This window comes from Eubalaena glacialis, chromosome 3, assembly GCF_028564815.1.
Source record: "Eubalaena glacialis isolate mEubGla1 chromosome 3, mEubGla1.1.hap2.+ XY, whole genome shotgun sequence".
Classification (NCBI taxonomy): Eukaryota; Metazoa; Chordata; class Mammalia; order Artiodactyla; family Balaenidae; genus Eubalaena; species Eubalaena glacialis.
Window position 1 is genome coordinate 25613888 of NC_083718.1, and position 12941 is coordinate 25626828.

At 43.9% G+C, this 12941-nt stretch overlaps 1 protein-coding gene and 1 non-coding gene across 2 annotated transcripts in view; one reads left to right on the top strand and one right to left on the bottom strand.

Annotated features, from left to right (window-relative positions):
- Positions 1-12941, top strand: part of LOC133086933 (kinesin-like protein KIF28P) — a 75630-nt gene that overhangs the window by 58535 nt on the left and 4154 nt on the right. Inside the window, exons 17-22 of the mRNA XM_061183696.1 lie at positions 8458-8732; positions 10245-10379; positions 11166-11332; positions 11584-11690; positions 11951-12098; positions 12385-12575. Coding sequence (XP_061039679.1) covers positions 8458-8732; positions 10245-10379; positions 11166-11332; positions 11584-11690; positions 11951-12098; positions 12385-12575 — 1023 coding nt within the window. The remainder of the gene's footprint in view (positions 1-8457; positions 8733-10244; positions 10380-11165; positions 11333-11583; positions 11691-11950; positions 12099-12384; positions 12576-12941) is intronic.
- LOC133089357 (U6 spliceosomal RNA) lies at positions 3565-3671 on the bottom strand. The gene has a single exon (XR_009700719.1). It is a non-coding gene; the product is annotated as a U6 spliceosomal RNA (small nuclear RNA).

Consider the following 12941-nt stretch of genomic DNA (forward strand, 5'->3'; position numbering starts at 1 on the left):
AGTCCACCCAGGCTGCTACAGCAATATACCAAAGACCAGTGCGCTAAACAACAAACAGTTATTTCTCACAGTTCTGGAGGCTGGAAGTCCGAGATCATGGCAAGGGCAGGTCCAAGTGTCTGGTGAGAGCCCACCTCCTGGTTTGTGGATGGCTGTCCTCTTGCTGTGTCTTCACATGGTGGATGGGCTAAGCGAGCTCTCTGGGGGTCTCTTTTATAAGGGCACTAATCCCACCATGTGGGCTCCACCCTCATGACCTAATCACTGCCAAAGGCCACACTTCCTAATACCATCACACTGGGGGTTAGGATTCAACATACGAATTTTGGAGGCATACCAACATTCAATCCATAGCAGCATGTTTGATGCTGGCTCACCTCACATTCCCAGTGTAGCTCTCAGGGGTCTCAGTAAGACCCCACATCCTGGGAAGTCAACCTTGACTTCTATGCCAAGTCTCATGAGGCCTTTGGAGCTGAACCTTCAATGTGTATGTGATTTTTGTTTTGTTTAATCTGGCAAATGCCATCAGGGCAAAGAAGCTTTGGTGATCCAATATTCCATATGCTTCTCTGGGGCCAGGCGTTACCCCAGAATTTGTTCTGGCACTTTCTTACTATGTTGTCAGACTTTGCTTTAAGGAGATTTTTAGGGTTTTTTTGAACTTTTTCCCCCAATGAAATTCCTTTTTATTATTGTTTATTTTTATTACAGTTTAAAGGTGATTTGAAAAAATATTTCATTCAGCCTTTTTTCTTTTTAGCAGAGGGGTTACCTGAGTAACAGCCTGCCATTACCAGAAACAGAATGCAAGATGATGTTTTCACACTTTCCTCAGTGTGCCATGTGGGAGAGCTGAGGGCCCGGGCGCATTCTGAGATGCTGTTCTTTTGCTTCAACCTGGCATCCCCGTCACGGCCACAGATAACTGTTTGATAGGAATGCTTCTGCATCAGCTGTACTGCGTTCTCTTTTAAGGGATTATGCACTAATTCATTTTATGGTGATTTTTTTTTCTAGTTTTCTTTTTTTCTCATGCAGAGATTAATCTTACTGATCTGTCATCTTCAAGTCTGTCCATTTTCACCTTTTAAAAGTACTAGTTACATTCCTCAAATGAAGCCCTGCCTTCCTCAAAAGCCCTGTGAAACGCTGGTAGTAACCTCTGGTAGTTTCTTGGATCGTTCGTGTGTGTGTGATTTTGAAGGCTAAAAGACAAGACCGGTGAAGAGCAGCGATGGGTTCTAGGTATGGACACGAGGGGCGCTTTTTTGGTGGTCGATCGTGTCAATGTTCACCCCTGCACCACGTGCACCGTGAGTGCTCCGCCGCCGCCGCAGGGGCAGGGCAGCGACTGTCAGAGCCACCCGGGAGCAGCCAGGGCCGCTGGGGGCTGGGAGGGCTTTCTAACCGCCAGTGCTGCGGCTGCAGCTACCAGCCCAAGAGCTGTGAGAGCCCAGCGATCCGCTCTGCGCCAGGCCCCCAGGCCGGCTGCGGGGGTCAGCGCAGGGGCCTCGCTGACCTGCCCGGGTGACGTCAGTTTATCCGCCGCAGGGCACAGTCATGAGGCGGTGGGCTGCTTTCATTACCTGGATCCCCATTTTCTTAGTTCTCTAGCCTAAAGGTCTCTAAAAACCCACGTGACTAGAATTCCTGTTGTGCTCGGCTCCAGCGCTGCGTGCGCCACAGCCAAGGTCTCTGCAGCCTTCACCACGCCTCTGGGGATGGGGTACTGTGTTCTTCGCCGTTGCTTGGGGCAAACAGAAAAAGAATGGAGTCTTTTTTGTGTCTGGAGGATGTCCTTTTTTTATGAAGATACATACCACTCAGAGAGAGAATGACTTACCCGTTAGTTTTTTGGTTTTTTCCAAGTTGCTCACAGAAGGAATTGCTACTCTTACCTGGTAACCACTTTCTTTTTTCCTTCTAGTTTTATTGGGAGATACTTGACATACAGCACCGTGTAAGTTTAAGGTGTACAGCATAATGATCTGACTTACATACATCATGAAATGATGACCACAGTAAGTTTAGTGAACATCCATCATGTCATATAGACACAACATTAAACAAATAGGAAAAAAATTGTTTCTCTTGTGATGAGCACTCTTAGGGTTTCCTCTCTTTAACAGCTTTCCTGTATGACGCACAGCAGTGTTCATTACATTTATCATGTTGTACACATCCCTAGTACTTATTGATCTTATAACTGTAAGTTGGTACCTTTAGACTGCCTTCATCCAGTTCCTCTTCCCACCAGCCCTGCCTCTGTAACCACAAAACTGAACTCTTTTTCTATAAGATTGTTTTAAAAGTATAACTGACCTAAAACCCTGTGTTGTTTCTTGGTACCCAACATAGTGATTTGATATTTCTATGCATTTCAAAACGATCATCAGTCTAGTTACCATCAATCAAGATACAAAGATAGTTTCATAATTATTGACTACCTTCCCCATACTGTCCATTTCATACCGAAGACTCGTTTATTTTGCGCCTGGGAGTATATACCTCTCCATCTCCCTCAACTATTTCCTCCCCCCACCCCCTTACACTCTGGCAACAACCTGTTTGCTTTCTGTATCTCTGACTCTGTTTCTTTTTAGTTATTTTTTTTAATTGAAGTACAGTTGATTTACAATATCATACTAATTTCAGGTGGACAACATAGTGATTCAATATATTTATATATTATACTCCATTTAAAGTTATTATAAAATGTTGGCTATATTCGCTGTGCTGTACAATATATTCTTGTAGCTTATTTATCTTAAACATAGTAGTTTGTAACTCTTAATCCCCTACCCCTATTTTGTCCCTCCTCCTTCCTTCTCCCCACTGGCAGCCACTAGTTTGTTCTCTATATCTGTGAGTCTGCTTCTGTTTTGTTATATTCATTTGTTTTATTTTTTAGAACCCACATATGAGTGATAACATACAATATTTGCCTTTCTCTGTCAGGCTTATTTCAATAAGCATGATACCCTCTAGGTCCATCCACATTGTTGCAAATGGCAGAATTTCATTCTTTTTTATGGCTGAGTAATATTCCAGTGTGTGTGTGTGTGTGTGTGTGTGTGTGTGTGTATCTATCTCACATCTTCTTTAACCAATTGTCTGTTGATGGGCACTTTGGGTTGTTTCCACGTCTTGGCTGTTGTAAACAGAGCTGCTATGAATATTGGGGCACATGTATATTTTTGAATTAGAGTTTGTTTTCTGGATATATGCCCAGGAGTGGGATTGCTGGATCATATGGTAGCTCTATTTTTAGTTTTTAAAGGAACCTCCATACAGTTTTCCATAGTGGCTGTGTGAATTAACATTCCCACCAACAGTGGGCTAGGGCTCCCTTTTCTTCACTTCCTGGCCAATATTTGTTATTTGTAGATTTTTTTGATGAGAGCCGTTCTGACAGGTGGGAGAAAATCTCTCATTGTGGTTTTGATTTACATTTCTCTGATGATTAGTGATGTTGAGCATCTTTTCATGTTCCTGTTGCCCATCTGTATATCTTCTTTGAAAAAATATCTATTTAGGTCTTCTGTGCATTTTTTAAAATTCTAGAATATGGAACACTTCATGAATTTGCATGTCATCCTTGTGCAGGGGCCGTGCTAATCTTCTCTGTATTGTTACAGTTTTAGTATATGTGCTGCCAAAGTGAGCACTCTTCTACCCATTCTTTAATGAGGTTGTTTGCTTTTTGGATATTGAGTTGTATAAGCTGTTAATATATTTTAGATGTTAACCCCTTATCAGTCATATCATTTGCAAATATTTTCTCCCATTCAGTAGGTTGTGTTTTCATTTTGTTGATGGTTTCCTTTGCTGTGCAAAACTTCTAAGTTTAATTAGGTCCCATTGGTTTTTTTTGTTTTGTTTTTCTTTTTTGGCCATGCCACGCAGTGCGCCTAGTTCCCTGACCAGGGATCGAACCCGCACCCCCTGCAGTGGAAGTGGGGAGTCTTAACCACTGGACCGCCAGGGAAGTCCCCCATTGGTTTATTTTTTATTTTGTTTCTTTTGCTTAGGAAACAGAGCCAAAAAAATATTGCTACGATTTATGTCAAAGAGTGTTTTGCCTATGTTTTATCCTAGGAGGTTTATGGTTTCAGGACTTACATTTAGGACTTTAATCCATTTTGAGTTTACATTTGTATGTGGTGTGAGAAAATGTTCTAATTTCATTCTTTTACATGTAGCTATCCAGTTTTTCCAGCACCACTTATTAAAGAAACTGTCTTTTCTCCATTGTATACCCTTGCCTCCTTTGTCATAGATTAATTGAACATAGGTGCATGGTTTTATATCTGGGCTCTCTGTTCTGTTCCACTGATCTATATGTCTGTTTTGTGTCAGTACCATGTTGTTTTGATTACTGCAGCTTTGTAGTGTAGTCTGAAGTCAGGGAGCATGATGCCTCTATCTTCATTCTTTCTTCTCAAGACAGCTTTGGCATTTGGGGATCTTTTGTGGTTCCATATAAATTTTCGAATTGTTTGCTCTAGTTCTGAGAACCGTCATGGCAATTTTGATACAGCTTGCATTAAATCTGTAGATTGCTTTGGGTAGATATGGACTTTTTAACAGTATTAATTTTTCCAATCCATGAACATGGGATATCTTTCCATTTCTTTAAATCATCTTCAATTTCCTTCATCAATGTTTTATAGTTTCAGAGTATAGATCTTTCACCTCCTTGGTTAAGTTTATTCCTAGGTATTTTATTCTCTTTTTTGCAATTGTAAATGGGATTGTTTTCTTGAATTCTCTTTCTGATAGTTCATTATTAGTATATAGAAAAGCAACAGATTTCTGTATATTAATCTTGTATCCTGCAAATTTACTGAATTCATTTAATAGCTTTAATAGTCTTTTGGTGTAGACTTTATGGTTTTCTATATATCAAATTATGTCAACTGCAAATAGTGACAGTTTTACATCTTCCCTTACAATTTGGATGCCTTTTATTGCTTTTTCTTGTCTGATGGCTGTGGCTAGGACTTCCAATACTATGTTAATTAGAGGTGGTAACAGTGGACATCCTTGTCTTTTTCCTGATTTTAGAGGAAAGGCTTTCAGCTTTTCACCAGTGAGTACAATGTTAGCTGTGGATTTGTCATAAATGGCATTTATTAGTTGAGATATGTTCCCTTTAAACCCACCTGATGAGAGTTTTTATCATGAATGTAAAGCTGGTTTAGTGGTGCTGAACTCTTTTAACTTTTGCTTGTCTATGAAACTCTATCTCTCCTTTAAATCTGAATTATAGCCTTGCTGGGTACAGTATTCTTGGTTGCAGGGTTTCTTCCTTTCATCATTTAAAATATATCATGCCACTCCCTTCTGGCTAGCAAAGTTTCTGCTGAAAAGTTAGCTAATAGCCATATGGGAGTTCTCTTGTAACTTGTTGCTATTCTCTTTCTGCTTTTAAGAGTCTCCCTTTATCTTTAATTTTTGCCATTTTAATTACCATGTGTCTTGCTGTAGATATCTTTGGGATCGTCTTGTTTTGGACTCTCTTTGCTTCCTGGACTTGAATGCCTATTTCCTCTCCCAGGTTAGAGAAGTTTTCAGCTATTATTTCTTCAAATAAGTTCTCTGCCCTTTTCTCTCTCTCTTCTCCTCCTTCTGGGACCCCTATAATGCAAGTGTTAATATGGTTGATGTTGTCCCAGAGGTCTCTTAAACTGTCCTCCTTTAAAAAATTCTTTTTTCATGTTCAGCTTCAGTGATTTCCACTACTCTCTCTTCCAGTTTGCTGATCTGTTCCTCTGTATCATCTAATCTGTTGATTCCTTCTAGTGTATTTTTTTCATTTCAGTTTTTGTATTCTTCAGCTCTATTTGGTTCTTTTTTGTATTTTCTAAATCTTTGTTAAAATTCTCCTTGTGTTCCTCCATTCTCTCCTGATTTCTTTGAGCATCTTTATGATCATTACATAGAACTCTTTATTGGGTAGGTTGCTTATCTCCAATTCATTTTGTTCTTCTTTTTTATCTTTGTTCCCTCATTTGGAACATATTTCTTTGTTGCCTTATCTTGACTAATTTGTTTTTTTGTTTCTATATATTTGGTAGAAATATATGGTTACGTCTCCCAATCTTGGAGAAGTGGCCTTTTGTAGGAGATGTTCTATGTGTCCCAGCAGTGCCCCCCCTCTGATCACCAGAGCTATATGCTATAGGGATGCCTCCTATACTGGCTGTGTGGGCCCTTCTGTTGTAGTGGGATGACTACTTCTGGGTGGTCTGGTAGGCATGGCTGGCCCCCAATCTGGTTGGTTGCCAGGTCCTGCCTTTTGTAGAGGTTGCCAGCCACTTATGGTTGGGGCTGGGTTATGAGGTGGCTAGCTGTGGAGCCCCAGGGGTTCTGGGGCTAGTCCTGGCCCACTGGTGGGTGGAGCTGGGCCCTGGGGTGGCTGTTTGCAAGGCCAGGGATCTCAGATCTACTCTTGCCTGCTTGCCTGCTGGTGGGTGGTGCTGTCTCCTGACATGGCTGGCAGTGGGGCCTGGGGTGTCCCAACTCTGGTGTCGGCCCACTGGTGAGTGGGGCTGGATCCTGAGGCAGATCTAGAGATGCCCAAGTTTCTCAGAACTGCTGTTGGCTTGCTGGTGGGTGGGGTTGGGGCTCAGAGGGGTCCTAGGGCTAGTGCTGGCCTGATGGCTGCAGAGTCCTGCAGGTCCCACAGTTGCTGTTGACCTGCTGGTGAGTGAGGCTGTGTCCTGGGGTCTCTGGTTGTATGGTCCTGGGGGTCCTGGAGCTGTTTTTGGCCCACTGGTGGGCGGGGTGGGGGCCTAGTGATTCCTGGAATTGGTATCAACCCGCTGGTGGGCAGGGCTGGGTCCTGGGCCCTCTGGTGGATGGGGCTGGGTCCCCTAGCAGCTGGGGGCTCAGGGGGTCCTTAGGCAGCAGCCTGCTGATGGATGGGGCTGTGCCCCCTTCCACTACCTGCTTGGCCTGAGGTATCCTAGGACTGGTGCTGACAGGCTGGTGGGCGGGGCCAGGTCCCAGCGCTAACACACTAGAGGGAGGACTCCAAAATGTGCTTGTCAGCACCAGTGTCCTCTTGGTAGAACAGGCCCCCCAAATGGCTGCCCCAGCACCTATGTCCCTCGGTAAGCTCCAGTTGCCTCCTGCCTCTCCAGGAGGCTCTCCAAGATCAGCAGGTGGGTCTGATCCAGGCTCCTTTCAAATTAGTGTTTCTGCCCTGGGTCTCTAAATGTGTGAGATTTTGGGTGCATCCTTTAAGAGTGAAGTCTACGTTTCCCACAGCCCTTTAGCTCTCCTGAAAGTAAGCCCACCCGACCTTCAAAGCCAAACGTTCTGGAGGTTTGTCTTCCCAGTGCAGGACTCCCAGGCTAGGGTGCTTGATGTGGGGCTGAGACCCCTCGCTCCTTGGCGAGAACCCCTGCAATTGTAATTATCTTCCTGTTTGTGAGTTGCTCACCTGGGGTTGTGGGTCTTGATTATACTGTGTCTCCACCCCTCCTACCCATCTCGTTGTGGTGGTTCCCTCTTTATATCTTTAGTTGTAGAAGATCTTTTCTACTCGTCTTCAGGTCTTCCTCATCAATAGTTGCCCTATAAATAGTTCTAATTTTGGTGTGCTCATGGGAGGAGGTGAGCTCAGGGACTTCCTACTCCTCGATGTTGGCCACTCCTCCTGGTAACCCTCACTTACTGAAGGGACAGACAGTGCCAGGCTCTTGTCCTAGATTTTCTGCTCATTGGGTGTGAGCACACAAGTTTATTATCTTATAGTTCAGTAGGTTAAAAGTCCAACACAGATCTCACTGGGCTAAAAGCAAGGTGTCAGGAGGAATGTTTTGCTTTCTGGAAGCTTGAGGGGAGAGTATGTTTCCTTGCTCTTTCAAGCTTCTAGAGCCACCAACATTCCTTGGCTCATGGCCATCTTCAAAGTCATCCACATAGCATCCCTCTGACCCTGCTTCCGTTACCATCTCTCTTTCTCTGACCCCCTCTTCTGCCTCCCTCTTCCACATTTAAGGGCCATGTGATTACACCGGGCCTATCTGGATAATACAAGCTAATCTCCCTATTTTAAGGTCAGCTGATAAGCAAACTTAATTCCTCTTTGCCATAAGGTAACATATTCACAGGTTCCAGAGACTGGGACATGGACATCTTTGAGGGTCATTCTTCTGTGTACAAGCCCAAACCTTCATTTCTCCCGGGAGGGTCTGTTTTCTACCTCCATCATTTCCTCTAAGTCATTTCCTGGGATCCAGCAACGCTGAAGTAAATAGGTCAGGAATGAATGTAGTGCTCTTGAAGGACCTCACCAAAGCTAAGTTTGAGGAGAGTGTTATTGGTCTTGAGTATACCCAAAATCCAGCCCATCAGAGACAGCATGCTGGGGAAACTCATAGCAATGAATCGTTAGAGCAGCAAATGGAATCAAATATTGGCGACCTACCTTTGTGCTTCCAGGTGTGGATTTGGTCAAAAGCCAAGTTTATCAATAGGAAATTCCTAATGGAGGAACTTTACCAGCGTTTTCTGGATGGAGAAGATAGCCACGTAGCTCAGGAAGATGACCCTTTCTGGGATCCTGCTGAGGTCATCCACTTGGGCTCAGCTCACATCTGGCTCCAGTCACTTGCCTACTGCATGAAGTTCGAAGAGCAAGTGGAGTTTCTGAACTGTGACGGGCTAGAAGAGGCAGTGCTGCATATCCACATAGGCCCCTGCTCCCCGACAGGACAGTGGGTATCTCCTCCGCCACCCTGTCTAGTTCTGGGTCGGTCACACACAAAACTCATAGCACACCTGAGTTCTCCTGGAGGGGGTGGTCAGCTTGGTACCCTGAAGAGGTCATTCGTGAGACAAATGAATGAACCCGTTCATTCATAATTTGGCTTTATCAAATCTGATTTTGCCATGGCAGCCAAAGCAGCTGACCTGGAATGTTTAAAATCCCATGTCCAGCAGCCTTTGAGCAGCTCAGCACTGCCCTAGGGGACCAAAGGGGTGAGGAGGATATCCTGCAAAGAGGCAGCAGTGTAGTAGAAGGAAACATGGACATGAACCAAAAGACCTGGGTTGGTAGAGAAGCCAAGGGTGCTGTAGGACCTTCACCTCACCGCCCCCCCCCACCTCGGAGCGCCCGTGAGGTCTGGCACCCACCACACCCACTTGCTCTTTCAGTGCTAGTCCTCATCCCTGCTGCTGAGGCCCAAGAGCCAGAAGCAGAAAGCTCATTTTGTAGCTCAGCCTATCTCCCTGCACAGACTCTGGTAATTTCTTCGTTCCTTTTCTCAAGGAAGGAACTGTGGTGTCTTTGTTTCCTTACGTGGCCTCATTCTGAGCTGTTATCCAACCTTTGTTCTAACTCCACTCCATTACCTTTACTGTCCCCTCAGGGTGTCTCATCTGTTTTCTCTCTTTGGGCCAAAGGCAGTTGAGGGAGTTTTTACAAAAGCTAAAGTCTCTTAGCAATTCTAAGCAAAGAGGCTGGCAGGAGGTCTGGTCTGGGTGCCAGGGTCCTCATGGGTACCCGATGCAATCTTTTTCTCTTTCTGAAGAGGAAACAGGCTGAAGAAGGGAGCCAGAAAACTGCAAAGTGCTGTGACTAAAAGACCAAGATGACCGCTGACTCACTGTCTTCACTGGGACTCTAAGCAAATTCTTGGTCATTTTGCTACCTCGGGCTCCTAGGCTGCCTGATGGTTATATTTCCCACTCTGAATTAATAAGGTAGCATTCTAGTTTACAGGTTTCAATCTTTGTGAGCTCGTTGATGTGAGAGAGGTCCCCTATTGGAACGCTGTCCCTATTGGTTTCTGAGCCTGTGGGCCTGGGGTTGACCCTAGACTATGAGGAGTTCACCGAGGTGAATGATACCCGGAGAGGCTGCATCTGGGCAGCCAGCTGGCTTTCTCTGGGTGGCAGCCCCTCTCTCCCACTGGGAACCTACCTAAATCTTCAATGCTAGTTTGGGTGCACCCACATCTGGGTGCATTTACTGCAAGAAGCTGTTATATTCCTGTCTCCTCCTTGAGACGGTCCGTATCTTACCTTGAAGTACTAGAGCATGGAGTGGGCTCTTGTTATATGTCTCTTGAATGAATGAATTCTACAGCTGGTAGTATTACCCATCCTCCCTTCAGAGAATCTGGCCATCTCTTAGGAGTCTATGTAATTCCCATTGACATCACAGTCCTAACTTGCTTGGACCCAGGCTAACCTGTGACAATGTTTACCTCTTCTGTTTGTAGAGCACGTGGTGAGGAGGATGTGGTTACTGACCCACTGGAGCTGCTGGGCAAGAGAATGGATTTCCAGATTCGCATTGTGCGGTGCCTTGGCACCAAGTGGCTAAAGGAAGATGCAGAGCGGGGTGTTCAGATGGGGTACCAGCCTGCCCCGCAGAGCTGCTGAACACGAACTGCCCACTTTGTGGGCCCTGGTGGGAGGGAGTCTTTCCTCACGTTTTAAGAATGAGCTATCATGTCACTTTCTTAAGTTTGTTTGCTTGTTCAACCCCCAAATGACTATTTCCTCCAACTGTTCAACAGACAGATAAGCCGCATGCCCCTCCAGGTCAGTGGAAAGTGATCAGTGTGTACTGATCCTCCTAAGTAACTGAAGCAAAGAGTCAGAAATTTTAATTATCAGAAAGACTATCCAGTAAAACTGTGTTATCTAAGTAGGCCGATTGGGTTTATTTTATTTAGTTGGAAACAAAAGGACTGTATTACAATATGGCAGAGGCACCAGATATGCTTAAACTAATTAAGCTAAAAGGATATTAAAAGATAAAGCAATAAAAAAGGCAGGCTTTGAAGGACAAAAACAAACTGCAACCTCGTGTGGAAAATTAACAATTTTAGATTATCTAAGTGGAAAGTATTTATCAAAATCCTTTTCTCTTTTTGTTAGACATTTAATATTATCTATGTAATGATGATACCCACATTGAGTAGCTGAGATGTTGGAGGTGGCAATCACGAGAATCAATTATAGGTCACCTTTTATCAACTAACCAAAGCAGGCTAAATTCTTTGGCTCACCTGATACTTTTCTTTACAAATGTATCAACTAACCAAAGCAGGCTATAATTCTTTGGCTCACCTGATACTTTTCTTTACAAATGTATCCCTTATGGTTTTAAGTTATGTTTTCTGTTCTTGTCTCAGGTACAGAATTTATGATTTTCCAAACACTTTATATACCAAGCCTGTATGGAAAATTGTGAATCCCCAAATTGAAGAGACTGTCCAATTTACAGCCTTAAATGCATCTCAGGAGTTTCTGAATTATTTACAGACAAATGCTCTCATTGTTGATTTATGGGGTCTTCAAGGTACCATGTTTACTTCCTCTTCTGCATGGTGCATTCCTCAGTCAGATATCATGTCTGTATACCTAGGGCTGCAGAGGAGGGAGATGGAGGGAGGTGGTCGGGGTCTTGACAGCAGTGGCCAAGAGCTATCGTCCCTTGGGCCTCTGGGTTTTAGTCCACAGGTGATCATATGGCTTAAATCTCCTCACACAACAGGGGGGCTGGACAACTGAGACATTTCTTTCCTTGATGGTGTCTCCTCCACACTACAGAAGGCTGTGCCGAACTGAGCTGCTCTCAGCCAGGCCTCATGGTCACAGGTGAAGGCCACATCATGGTGGACACCAAGAAAATATCCGCTGTGATGGATAAGGGCCAGGTGTGTATACTTAAGTGACATTAAAAATAGATGTCACAGATGACTAAAAATATCTCCGATGACAGTTGCTTAGGGATCATCAATGTTCCTTCCCATTAAAAAACCTTTTTCTTGATTTATTCCTGTGAACCCTGAGGGTCTTAAACCCTGGTCACCACACCCTCCCACCCCACCTAGTTTTCACATGGTAGGAACAACTGCCAGTCTCCAAGGGTATGCAAATAATCCAGCAAAAGGCTTAACTGACCTGTTTTTTGTAGGCTACATCAAACCAGATACCAGAACTTTATCTGAAGCTGCTCAAGTTAGAACAGGAGACAGAACTGCTCAGAAACCTTAACAGAGTGCTCAGAGAGGAAAATGTGTTTCTTAAAGAATCTATTGAGAAAACTGGTTCCAGTCAACAAGGTAAGAGGCCGCTCAAGTCTTGGTGTTTAGTTTTTCTCTGAACTCCTACATTTGTGATGTGTATTTTCTTTCTAAGAAATGAGATTTTAAATGAGTTAATGTCTTGTTTCAGTTTAAAAAAAGGGGGGGGGAACTTTTTTTCCTTTTTCCTTGTAAGATTTCTTTGAATGGGTCCAAATTGGTGCCTGATAAATGCTGATGTAGTAAAATGCACCAAAATAATTAAATATATAAATATCTGGATAAATAAATAGATGAATAAATAAATGTTATCTTTCAACCTCAGCACATAGGCCTTCCAATACCCTGAAGTTAACTGGGATGACAGCACAACTGCCAGCAGCCAGAGAGATCACTCAGATGCGCACCCAGCAAGCCAGCTATGACAGAGAATTTGCCAAAGCTCTTAAGGTGTTCTACCAAAGCATGAATGTGGCAAGAGGGCAGTTTCTCAAATTGAGACATCACAAACCTCCTGTAAGTAACCAGAATCCTGGGAGCAAAAGGAATTTCTTTCCATTAAATGCAGCTGTTTGATACAACTGCATTTCCTGAGCGTGGGGACACAGGTGTGTTTAAGCCGAAGAGCAGGTTGAGGCCTGCTGCTTTCGGGGCTCCACCCATCTTTGCTCCCATTTTTCACTTTAGTGTACATCTGGCTGGTTCAAGGCAGCCGTGGCCGCTGCAGCACTGATATTCCTTCACTTTATGATGTACAGAGTATCTCAGAAATGCAAGTTCGCTTTATCATTATAAAACCAAATAAATATAATTCATCACATTAAGATATTATAGGAGAAAAATCATGATTACTTCAATATATACAAAAAAAGCATGTGATAA